This window comes from Lissotriton vulgaris, chromosome 1_1 (genome assembly GCF_964263255.1).
Source record: "Lissotriton vulgaris chromosome 1_1, aLisVul1.2, whole genome shotgun sequence".
NCBI lineage: Eukaryota > Metazoa > Chordata > Amphibia > Caudata > Salamandridae > Lissotriton > Lissotriton vulgaris.
In genome coordinates, this window is record NC_141685.1 from 775,839,993 (window position 1) to 775,853,387 (window position 13,395).

A 13,395-nucleotide genomic window follows, 5' to 3' on the forward strand; every position below is an offset into this window, starting at 1 on the left:
ACCACTGCCACTCTCTGACTACTCATGCCACCCTCTGGCCCACCCATGCCACCCTCTGTTTCATCACCACACCCTCTGGTTGTCCAGTGTACATTATTTTCGGCAAAGCAAAGCACACCTTCCCTGCCTCAAGTGACCTGAATTAATTTGGGGCTGATTAATGTGTCACAGAATATTTTTTTAGCTGGCACCTGCTTCCTTAGTGCGCCCTGATTAGTGATCTTTTGCACTTGCTAAGTGCTTTCATTGTTGCAAAATTAGTTACAACACCTGCCCTGCCCCAACTGACAATAATGAATTAGGGGCTGATTAATGGATTTTAACTTCCAGCCTGGCTCCTGCTTGTCTCCCTTAGCTGTAATTCAGGACCTTTGTGGCATATGTGTAACTATTCTGAGGTTCAGAGCAGGGTCACATAATAGTTTCAACTGGCAACTGAACTCTGGAGGGGCCCATCAGGAAGCACTACAGGAAATGGCTACTAATGATGAGCCTGAACTTTTGAACCTGGTAAGTAGTTACTTTCAGTTTTGCTAAAATCGTATTTCTGCAATTTTGCACTTATTCGCGGGGCGCGAACTCACGCGAACTCACGCGAACAGTGCGAGCAGTGCGAGCAAAATCCGCTGCTCGCGGATTTGCGGATTTTGCGGGAGATTCGCAAATCTCGCGGATTGCGGATTTCCCGAAAATCCGCAAAATCCGCGAGCGGAACGGATTTTCCGCCCATGCCTAAGCAGCGGGGGCAGCAGTTAAATTAATAATAATACAAAAAAAAAGTATGTGACGCCGACCTGACAGCCAACTCACGCCTCTGTGCTCTTCTGTTCTTCCTGCTCCCAGCAGTCCCATCACAGACTCCCCATCCAGTCCAGATGCTGCTCTCATGCTATGAGAGCAGTGTTGGGATTGGCTTGAGCAAGCTGGTTTCACGCTCTTGCCCTTTCTACTATCCGGCTGTGAAACAAGGCTGTGTTAGAGAAATCTAAATGCGCATGTCTGTTTGCATGGCCTAAAACGGCCAGCCAAACAGACGTGCAAACTTACAAGTGCCCACCACTCCTCCTCCCTGTCACTGCTCTGTCATCAAAGGATTGCCTGGCCCTGCCCCGCCCTAGACTCAGGAACATTGGCTGCCAGTGAAAGACAAAACAATAATAAAATATTTTATTAGCATTTTCTTTTTGATTCTGCACTAAGTGAGGCGATGCTCCTCCGCCATTACAGAAGAGCCGCCTCTGACTTTGACCTTTTATAAAAGTGCTACATAACTGTAGAGGAAATATTCCTATTTAAAGTATCCTTTTGCTAGTATTGCTGTTCTTGCAGATATATTTGGGGAGGGCCACAGGAGTTATGCGAATTTACAGCTTCGGTGTTTTCTGCTTAGTTATGGATTTGCCACATTTGCCACAGTATCCTTCATCTGTAGCATAATTTGCAGATTTTAATTTGAAGAAATGTTGTTTCTATCTCAAACGGAACAAAAGTGACTAAAACAGTGGTGGCACGTGCTGTCGTGCAGTGGAAGGCTCTTCATAAAAGGTTGAATGGTCACCTTTCTGTTGCCTATTGCTATATTTGGGTGTTAATTTGGTACTAATGAGGTGAAACATATGCCAAGACAGTGTAAAACAGACAAAGTAATTATGTAATAATATCACAAATTAAGCCGCAATAAACTGCATAATTTGCTTTTTCTTGCCACATAAATTAGTCAGCTCTGCCACATAATTTAGTTCTTCCCTGCTTCATAATCCCAGTGACCCTTATTATGGGTGAAAACACTTTAGAACCCACATTAATCGTGTTTTCCTGGATTTCTACATTAGGTTGTCTTCTTTTCTGAAATGTATAGGTTTCCAAGATTTCTCCTGGTCTAGGACTCCATTAACCAAGAAATTGTAGGCACGTTTTGAATTTTAAAATAATTAGCAAAAAAAAACACTTGACTGATTTGTAATTCTTGCTTTTCATGGTTTAGACTATTCTTCTCTTGTATGCATGGTACTGATTTGATAAGAAGAAACGTCACAATACCTGATGATCTATTATTCGTTGTTGTGGATTTCTGTTGGTTTGCTGAACATATGTGTTATGAGTAAAACAACCTGCATAAAAAATGCAAGCCACTCCCTTCTCGGACTCCGTAGGATGCCTACTGTGTAGAAATGCACAGGGTGAGAGGCACCCCCCACGCTTAAGGGCGGGGTGCCTTTAGTGGCATTCTTGTGCGTAAGGTAAGCTGGATTGTATTACAGATGGTGAAGGGGATAGTGGGAGGGGTTGTTAGGTAATGTGAGGATGCAGGGAGACACCTAGTGTCTCATTAAGGAGCGAAGGCTACCCCTCCAGGGAAAAAGGGATAAAAAATATGGACACGAGGGTGAGCCCTCTTTGTCCTCGCGCCTCGGTGCACAGCAGGTGCAGCCAGAAAAGAGATGCCCACCCACCCATCCATAATTTTAAAAGTAGAATTGGCGGGGTCCCAGACAAGGACAATGGCAGCGACTCCTTATGGCGGGGACTGTCTGATCCTGGAACAGGGAGAGCAGTCAATGGGGCTCCGGGCTGGCGGGAGAGGGGGCCGGCCTGCTGGTGGTCCTGGACTCTCTACCGAGATGCCGGGGCTTGGTAAGAAGCAACTTTGTGAGACCAGTTGCGCTGGAAATGCGCAAAGCAGTGCCCTGGTAGCCGCGTCTAGAGGTAGACGTTGGGTGGTTACTTAACATTGGAACCAATGGAGACAGGTTTTGGCCTGCTGGTACAACCCGCATCAAGTGTGGCTCTGGAGATTCTGATTTGTAAATACAATGGTAACCTGTGACTGAATGAATACTGCACAACCTTATGTTTACCAATGTGTGTTGGTTTGTTAATAAAGTTGGTCTAATGATGACAGTTCATCAGCAAATAAAGATGGCGTTATATCAGAAATAATAAAGACTATGCAGTGAAGACCAACAACTTGTATGGTGCTTTTGTGGTGGGGAAAAGGGTGTAAAATGTTAGAGCCGAATAGCACGCAACATGCCTACTACTGCTGTGTGTACCTCAGTTTAGTATACCACTGGGAAGAAAACTTCACAAACATCACTCATGCAATTTGAATTAGAATAGAACCAAAACGACAGCTCATTTGTGAAGCTTTTCTCTAAGTGAGCACCTCACTCAAAGGAGCATACTATTCCACACAGTTATACATTAAGAGCAACTGAGATACTGGAAAATCTAGTAATACCTGTAAAAAAACTGTTCGATTCCCACCAGGTTTGAAAAGTTGAAAATACATCTGTTTCATAGAAGTTAAGCTTTATTGTCGTCCTTTACAGAAAAATAAAAAATACGTGTTTCGTCCTTCTATTGAAGAGACATAAATGTCTGCCACGTTTAGATAATTGTTGAAGCTAGTCAACAGAAAAGAGCAAGCTTCATGTCGACGTACATTCTCCATTTTATGAGGATAACGGCTTAAAATGTCTCTGGGTATCTTTCATCATATGAAAAGGCTACTGAAATTTGAATAGGGATTGCGAAAACATGATTTAGTAGAATGTGGAACAGGGAGTTCCAAAATCAAACATCATGAAAAAAACAGGGCACGTAAAATGATAAAAAAGCTAATATAAATTTGGAACATATACATCTTTAAAATGCAAGACTTTTTAAAGAGGGACAGGGAAGCAGGCAACTTTAAAGACAAGAGTAAAGTTCTGGATTTCAAACCAATTCATGTGCTTGCTTATTTATTTATTCATGTTGGGTGATTTAACGAGCATCAACATGTTGCCTTTTAGTCAAAGTACTTTAACTGAAACAGAACTGTTCATGTCTCTTCAGAACCAACGACGAAGCAGAAATTACCTCCTCCTACTCGACCTTCCAGCACCTCAGCAACTCCGACTGAAAGGAACAAGGTTCCAACCAAAAAGCCTTCGGAAATTTCCGACAAGAAAAAGCAAGCAACAAAACCCAAAAAAAAGATACAAGGTAAAAATATGCCCGCTATTGCTGTCCTCAAATCAACCAACAGAGAGTAAAAACATTGAAGGCAAATTGATGAAGAGAATGAAGGGGTGCGATTTTCAACTGATACCTAAATGCATTTCAATCATCTAGGGCCATATGTATCATAGTTCCATTTTGCGAATTCCAAATAGCGAATTTTAAGGAATCGCTATTTGGAATTCGCAAAACGGTATGTATGTACAAAATCGCTTTTTTATAGCGATTCCTTACCATTCCTAATTTGCGATTAGCAAATTGCTAATCGCAAATTACCCATTCATTTCTATGGGCCAGGAGGCCCATAGGAATGAAGGGGCAATTTGCGATTAGCAATTTGCTAATCGCAAATTAGGAATTTTTTCAAGGGTGCTGGGGTGTCTCAAGAACACCCTGCTGCACCCCTGAAAAAGACATTTGGGGGCATATGGCGCACATACATGCCCTAAGGGCATGTATGGGTGTCATATGGCACCTTTAGTTTTTTGGAAAAAAGCATTATTAAAAGAATTTGCAACTTACCACCAACTAGAAGTTGGTGGTAATTTACGATTCCTTAATGGCATTTTTTGCATTTTTTTTCTTTGATACATTGCATTTAAGGAATCTCAAAATTTGCGATTCCTTAAGTGCAATCGCAAAATAAGGAATAGCAAATTTTGCGATTCCTTATTTTGATGCAAAAATGTTTGATACATACCATTTAGGTAATTAGCATACGCAAAGGCCGAAATTCGCAGAATTTCGGCCTTTGCGAATGCTAATTAGCTTGATACATATGGCCCCTAGTCAGTTATAAGTTGGACGAACAAAATACTGCCATATGCTTTTGTTGTCAAATGAGTGATGTCTTTAATGATGTAATTTGTGAGGTCATGCGTAATCTCATGGACAGTGCCCATTTTATGGACAATTAAACATTTTGCTTGAACGTTGCCTTCTATGCTTTCCCTGATATCTTTTTTACCTACTTTTTCAACATATATTTTGATGGGGCAATCCGTTAAATGCAAGGGTGGCTGCCATTAACAAAGGGCGGTTGGGTCGATAGAGTGGGCTGAGCGTCGGGAGGGGGGAGCACGCACAGGGGAGTGTTAATAATATTAATTTAAAAACGTACCTGATGGCGCCAGCCGCCTCACGTCACTCGGAGGCCAGCAGGAGTGAGTCACTCCTGCTGGCCTCTTCCTGTCCCCGACAGCCCCTGGGAAAGACTCCCATCCAAACCTCATGCTGCAGAACAGTGCTCGGATTGGTCTGAGCAGGCAGGAAAGACGCTCTGCTCAGGTCATGGAATCTGCAGGGTTTCTCTAGTCTGGCTACTGAATGCAGCCGGGCTGAAGAAACCTAAGTGCACATGTGTGTTTTCGTCAGCCCGTCCAAACACATATGCGTACTTAAGGAATGCATAAGCACTCCTCCTCCCTCCTCCCATGCACTGCCCCTCCATGGAAAAGCTGGCTCAGAGCCGGCAAACGAAAAATAAAATGATGCTAGAGCATTGTTTCATTTTGTGTTTGCTGGCTCTGCCCCAGGCAGTGGGGCAACGCTCCTCTGCCATTGTGGAGGAGCCGCCATTAGTTAAATGACTTAAAAGGGATGTGATTTATCATAAATCAGGTGTTCAGATAAACGTGAGCTAAAGACTACCGGGCCAATTCACAAAAGCATTTATGAGTATGGGAAGTAGCACTACAGGAGTACTTTTTGTAAGTACTTTTGTTAACCACCGCACTTGGCCCACACCAACATTCCCATTATGACGAATTTACATTGCAAAAACATGAGGCATGATTGTGCTATTTGGAATTATTGGCTACAGTTTTAATTATCATGTATGATTGGCAAGTATCCATCATTTGGGGGTCACAAATCATTTTGACAGGTCAGTTTGAAAGGGCCACATATCACGCTCAGTCATAAATCAATCATGTTTCGTCATAAATCATGACATTAATCATATCGTACTTCTATATGCCCATTTGTGCCCTGCCATCCTCTGTGGGTCCTTCGCTCTGCATACTTCTCCTGTTGGCGGACTCACCTTGCCATGAGGTATCCCCAGGTAAGTGGCCTCCATCCGCCACTCCGCCCCATTGGGGTGTGTCCTTTTACCAACACTTATTCTTTGGCTTACCCTCACGTCGCCTGTGGGGCTCACATCCCATAGCAGTCGCTCCAATGTGTGGATTCCTTGGTTTCTAAGAGCAGTCTGCCATCGCCAGGGTTACCCGTAGGTTCACCCAAAATACCTGGATGCCATTGTCTGAGAGGTGTACCCCATCTCCTTTGTACATACTCTGGGTGCCTCCGGTTGATCAGCCCGATACTCTCCAAACCGTTTAACTTGCAGAATTTGCAGACTGCAATGTTAAGTTTTCTCCTAGTTATCCACTGCCCTATTTGATATGGCCCCCATCCATTTCTGCCTGAGGATGGTTTCCGATCAGTCGATGGTGGTGTTGCCTAAATATCTTGCTGCTTCCATCAGCCCTATTGGGATGTCATGCAGGGGGTCCTTCCTCCCCATCTAGGCAAATTCATTGCTGCCTAGGTGTATTATTAAAATATACATATTTTGTGAGGTTGCTGTCTGGAGTGCGGATAGCTTGGACACCAGTCATCCCCATCCCATTCCTGGGATGCCCCACCATTTTATGGTGGCGTCGCCTGGCTAGCTCCCCCAGGTGCTCTCTCTGCGGCTCCACCAAAATTACATTCGGTGTATGAATGAGTGACCGGCCACCCACTATGTCCTAGGCCTGTCTCCTGCCAAAGCAACAACAAAACTGTCACAATTTTGCATGCCATGTAGCCTCATGCATGGTCATGAGTGGCATGACCTCACTTGTGCTTTGTACACGTTGGATCTCAATATGCCCATTGCTTTGATCCCTGCCACCAGCATCCCGTGTTGAGTAGCCGTTTTCACGGCCACTGTCCTGAATTAGTGTGACACAAATAGAAATGGTGGTAGGTCCGCCTGCCCGAGGGCCTTACGCATTATTGCTGTGGACTGAAATTCGCTCCGTAGTTTGCCATTCTTGTGCCTGTACAGCGACCCTCCTTCCATATAGATGCTTAAACATAACACTGGGCAGTTCTTGGAGTCTACTACGCACAGTAGCGGCCACTCATATTGCAAAGTGGTGGGGCAGGGGAGGGGGAACACAAACAAAAAAAATCTGAAGAATAATAAAGAAAAGAATTTACCAGCTCCGTGGCCGCCGCCTTGCTCCTGACACTCGCATCCTATTGAGGAACTGCTGCACACTGCACAAGCACCCAATCCCTGCATTGCTCCCATACTGGGAATACTTTTGGAATTCTATGAGATTGATAATGAGCGCCTCGGTTTGGCGCTCCGACATAGACTGGGACCCTGTGATGGTTTCTCAACCCAGCTGTACAGCACAGCTCAGATGGAGAAATTATAAGTGTGCATGACGGTTTGGCTGGCCGCAGAGGGCTGGCCAAATTATCATGCATACTTGGCAGTGCCCACAACTCCCCCCTCCTCCCCGGTGCTGCAGCATGAGTGTGGGTGGCCCTGCCGCTCCCGTGGCTCGCAGTTGCAGCCTGCTGGAGGAAAAATAAAATGATAATAAAAATCTTTTATTGTCATTTTATTTTTGGCCACTGCCTCTTCTAGCTTTTAGCATTCTGTCCTGGTTAGGAGGTGCAGTTTTACCAAGGTCCCTTTACCCTGCTAGTCTGTTTTTAATCTTCTCAATAGTAGGTCCACCTGTGCTACGCCTGGCTTCACATCCAATGGCTTGCCTCCCCTTTCTCGGGGGCCACCAACCCACTGACTCTGAAGCCTGAAAAAGGCCTTGTTGAAAGCCGCTTGAACAGGGAGGCCTCAAATGTTTCCAATGCCACTGCCTCGAGTGCATTCATGATTTGGGTCAGCCTTTTGAAGTCTATGGGTAATCTTGTATCCTAACTTTTCCTCTCTAGGCATTTCCAGCCCTTCATTTCTGACCTTATGTAGTGGGAGGCTGTAGCAACCCTTCCCGTGACCAATTGGCGTAGTGTGACATTCCAGATAAATGCCTGTGAGCCCATGACATCGACTTTCTCAGGTCATAAGTCCATTTGAGGAATTGCTCCACAGTTCCTGCTATGGCTTCAGTGTCCTCAAGTGTCTGTAGCCCCATTATCAGCATCACTGTGTCTGTGCAGTTATCATATTGCCTCGCTGAACTGATGTGAGTGCGTGTTTAATCAGACCCAACAGGTCTGCTCTGCCAGCTCCCACATAGCTTCTGCGAAAATGGTAATCATGCCTCTAGTGTTAGTTTCCTTAACTTGCTCATCTGGAAATGAGGGAGCCCATCTACCTCCGAGTTTTCTACCTCTGGGACGGTCCTTGCTCTAAAGTCCAAGTTGCCCACAAATGGCAACTTGACCATGCATCTCATCAGTCTCAGTACATTAGGGCATCTGGCGGCCCCGTTGATTGCGTGAAGCACCCCTTGGTTTTCAAACCAGAGTGTTATATTCATGTTTCTCAGTCTTTTTCACCAGATGTCTAGGGGGACCACTGGAGGGGACAATTCTAGGAATGTGATGTTCGTTATAACACCTAAGTCCTCCCACCTCTTGGGACACCTTTCTGCACACCAAGAACATCCAAGCTCCAAAACCTTGGCTTTTTGTTGGGTCTGTGAAGAGGGCTATCTGTTTAGCAGTCACCAACCCTTCTCTACATATGAGTAGGCCGTGAAAGTCTTCCAGAAATGATTGCCACATTGTAAGGTCTTGCTTTGCCCTTGGCCCAAGCATTACGTGGTGGTGTATCTCTCACAATCTGCTGTCAGAGGGGTCAAGTGTCCTGCAAAAGACCACTCTACTAGTATCACTTCTGCAGCAAAGTTTAGCGGGCCTATCAACCCTCGTAGTTCCCTCAGTGTAGCCTCCTCTCTGCTTCACATTTCCCTATTCTCCTTCTTCATTGTGCCCACCATCTGCTATCCTGGAAGTGCCAGCTATGAAGCCATCACAAGCAACACTAGTGTAATTACTGGGCCCACATCCTTGTCTGCTGCCAGGGGCTCTGTAGCTAACCTCTGGAATGCCCTGATAGTGCCTTTGCCCTCATTTGCCCACCCCGTCCTACAAAAAGAAAGTCGTCGAGGTAATGCAATTTGTCTCCATCCAGGTTTTGCTTGTGTAGGGCCCATTCTAGGAATGTGCTAAACCTCTAGGACTCTATAATATCTATGACCTCAACTTTGTAACAATCTCCTTATAGGAGATTACATCAAACAGTTTTCTCAAATGTCCCTAAAACATACTTATTCTGTTAACTGGCTATTCAGTGTTTTGTTTGTCTGCACTTTGTCAATAGATTGTTTGTTGTCTTTAGAGCCAAGATGACCCCTTAACTGAACGTGTGTCCTTTATAAGAAATGTTAGAACTGGGATTTCTGGCTGGCTAAGGCTTGCGCCAAAGCCAGGCAGAAACCACCACTCTAGTCAGGGCAAGGGAGTCACACGCCACGATAACCCCTGCTCACCCCCTTGGTAGCTTGGCACGAGCAGACAGGCTTATCCCGGAGGCAATGTGTAAAGCATTTGCGCACACTCACAGCAACAACATCCCAGACACACTACAAAAGGAACTCCACACAAGGTTATATAAAAATAACGTTTGTATTGTCAAAACACATCAGATAGTAATCACACAATATACATTGTGCCAACTGGCACGGGCAATATTCACAAGGGATTATTTGCACAGGACAGGGCCACGTGGGCCACTGTCAGGATCAACGCTTAGCAGAAATAGCACTTCTAGAACATAGAATAAGTGTAGCATAAAATAACAATTATAGGCCACAACCAGTAACCACTGGTAACAGGTAGGTACACACTACGCAATACTAATAACCATAGGCATAGATCACGCATGGACACATAACCTCTCTAGTATAAACTATACTAGGTAAAACAACCTCCTAAGCATGAAAGCACCTCTAGAGGTATCACAGGCATAATGGCATTGCACATTATGCATAAATCACACTAGGTCAAACTAGTATAAATACAGTAGGCAATCTCCTCACTAGTCTAAACTCATTAGACCCTACCCCTAAGCATAACTCACATTTAGGGGGGTAAATCACACAGTGAAACATAATCTCACTAACATAAACCTCCATAGGTAAACCATCTTTAGAGGTATCAACACAGGGTGCGTAAAACCTACATTTCCTAGCACCACATTTAAAGCACATATCACCTTTAGCACATAAATTAAATTAGGCAATTATCATCAGAAACATAGTAAGTACATTGCGCAAAAATCACATTAGGGCCTTGCTCCCTATCCACATACCAGCCCCGCTGGCCAACTGGCCATCCAAGGAGGGGCTCAAATGCCCTGTGTCCAGAATGTCAGGGCGTGCTGCCAACGCAGCGCCAGTCAGGGGTGCGCCACCGGCGCAAACCTAAACGTTGCAGCTGGCCACTAATGCTGGGCAGCTGAGAACAATCACAAGGGCCTAAACACTGCAGCTGGCACTAAGTGCTGCGCAGCTCTGGAAGGCCTGGCACCACTCTGCTACCTCTGTCCCTCTCAGGGACTCGCACTCAGAATTGCGACTAAACCGTGCAGCTGCCCACTACTTGCTGGGCAGCTGTAATCTTCAAATGGGGGAGGGGCTCTCAATAGCCCTTCAAAGAAACTGCACCCCAGGCTAGAGCCCTCTAGGCTCTGATCATCAACAACACGGTGGAGCCCTCTAGGCTGTAGAACGAGGCAGGCCTCATGGAGCGCACTGGCTCCTCAATGATAAGCATTGGCCCCTCTGGGCCCAGGTAACTGGGTATGGCCCGACGTTGGAGCCACGGGGCTCTGACACAAAACATGCCGCCAAATGGTTGGAGCCCTCTGGCTCCGAACAACTACGCCCAACCGGGGGTAGCACTGACCCCTGAGGACCCCACTGGGCCCTCTAAGTAAATCTGTCCCCAACACTGTGGAGCTTAGCACTAAGCAAAATGGCCTGGAGGCGCAGGGCCCCGCTCTGTGTCTCTACTCAGAACATGGCCCCCAATGTTGGAGCCACCTGGGCTTGAGAACTATGCACTGCACCTGTTGGAGCAGCTCACTAGGCATACGGGGCCGCTCTGGCTCTGTGCCCTCCTCAGGCATGAACATTTGGCCATACGGAGCTCCTCTGGTCCTCTCCACACTTATGAAGTCGTGGGAGCGGCCCACTGGCAACCGGGGCCGCTCGATCTCCGGGCCCCTCCCGCGGGTCTCAGAACTCCCTAGCCCCCCTCCATGTGGGAGCGCCCAGCAACGGCAGGCCCGCTCAGCACAGAAGCCGTATTGGGACCGGCTCCACCATCAGACGCATGGAGCCCCCCAGCCCTCCTCTACTCACCGGGCGTCTCTCGGGGGACTCCAGCATTCTCCTCCTCGGCTTCTCTACTGGAGGTAGCAGTATGCGGCGTCACCTGGGCCCCCTCCTGGGACCCGAGACTCTCCTGGACACCGCGGGATCAATTCCTCCATGCAGCAGCTGCCATGCTTCTTCTCTCCCCTCCCGGGGGATCCAGCGCGGCCTGCCCTGGAAGCGGAAGCAATGGACTCCCGGCCCCGCCCACAACAAGGCGGCGGGCCAGACTGCAGTTTCCGGTGCTTCTGCGGCGGCGATCACTTTTTGGCACAAATGAGGGGTAGGCTCCCTCGCAAGCCAGGATGAATATAGAACACAAAGTAGGCAGCCATAAAGCGGGGTGGGCACCCGCTAGAAACTTTAAAGAAACGGGCGTCATACAGTGTGGGCACCTGCTTTTCACACGTAGGCGATCTCGGGGGAATCCTTTTCTAGGCAGCGTCCCCGCACCGCCAAGCCCACGCAGTCCTCCTTCCCTGAGGCCTTAAAATACCGCGCTCCCAAGGCGCCTAGGCTCTAACAAGCCTTGGTAAAAGCAATCCTGTAGTCAAGGGTCCCAGCAGTCCTGGAGGCATCAGGGGAAGTAAAAGGGGACCCCAAACAAGAGATCCAAGGCATCCAGTGGCTGGGCAGGGCCCAGGGAGGCAAACCTTCCCCTGGGCCCCAGCAGCAGCACGCCCCTGGTCATTTCAAGTTTCAAAAACAAGAACATATTCAGGGTGTCACAGCACCCTTTTTATACAGCAAAGTCCTTTGTCTACAAGGTGCAGGCAATGTGAGAACCAGCTACAACTGGTTATGGGGAACTCCCTTTCACTGGCCAGGTAGGGACATCAGACGCACCACAGGGGGTGGAGCCAGCATTGTGGAGGGAAGGCCCAGCCTATTTCGGTCCCAGGTGTACCCCTCCCACACATCAGCATGCTAATTTCTCCACTCACCACCAGGGCAGACCCATCCTGACTCCTGGAGCCTAGAAGTGGCACTTCCACACTAGACATAATCATGCCGCATACATCATTGCGCAGCATTCAATCTCACAAGTTCGCACATACCAAACTCGACCCTGCGCTCCCCACGCATCAGGAACTACCATGGTCACACATATTCCCCATGCATTCCTATGGGAGGGCAAGTCACTCTCACCACACACACAGAGAGCGCACGCACTTTACACTGGACCACACTCAAAAAGTGCACAGAGGCCTAAAATCACCAACACCAGGTAACAGAAACAGGCTAGGCAAAAGCAAAAAGTTTCGGGGTGAACCTGCCAAAAGGGCCGGGTCCAACAAGAATCATTAAATACCATTCCAAAAATTCTCATAATGGTTGTCTCTTTAATTTGACATATCCTTTAAAGAGAACAACTAGTCTTGTTCACTGCAGAATCATTCAGAAATCCTATAATGTTCCTTGAAAATCATGCAGTTATTCGTGATAGGTACACTAGAGTGTACTATGTAATATCAGCTAATATTCCTGTTCTAACAATATGATATGCCCTGGTGGCTGGTGTCACTGCACCTTTGCACTATGCCTTCTCAAAAACTATGCTCATCAGCATCTTCTCCTTCCTTGTCTGCTGAAGGTGGTCCTACAGACAAAAAGCGCTTACCCAACTCTCCAAAGAAGGAGAAACAGCCTGTGAATGGAACACTCCCAGAAAGTGGTGCACCAGGTAAGAAGAGCCATGAAAGTTAGTGACGTAAGTACATTACTAAAGCAATAATAAGGCAGAAATGCAAAAATACAAAAATGCTAGAAAGCCTCTCTGCTTTAAAATAATGCCGGTAAAGATGGCATCTGTAGTGTAAAAGGGAGGGCGGCATGTCCTTTTGTGGCTTTCATTCCCTCAAGCTAATAAACTGAGAAACCAAAAAGACTGCCGAAATAATTGAAAGAATGTAAGTAGATAAATGGTATAAGGATAAGGGTTTGCACTAAGGAAAAGATCTCCCACAACAGAGGGCTTCTT

The 13,395-nt window shown here is 46.8% G+C and overlaps 1 protein-coding gene across 1 annotated transcript in view; it reads left to right on the forward strand.

The window, feature by feature from the left end:
* PRG4 (proteoglycan 4) overlaps positions 1-13,395 on the forward strand; it is a 486,064-nt gene that overhangs the window by 53,660 nt on the left and 419,009 nt on the right. The window contains exons 5-6 of the mRNA XM_086956081.1: positions 3,841-3,990; positions 13,009-13,098. Of these exons, the coding sequence (XP_086812207.1) occupies positions 3,841-3,990; positions 13,009-13,098 (240 nt within the window). The remainder of the gene's footprint in view (positions 1-3,840; positions 3,991-13,008; positions 13,099-13,395) is intronic.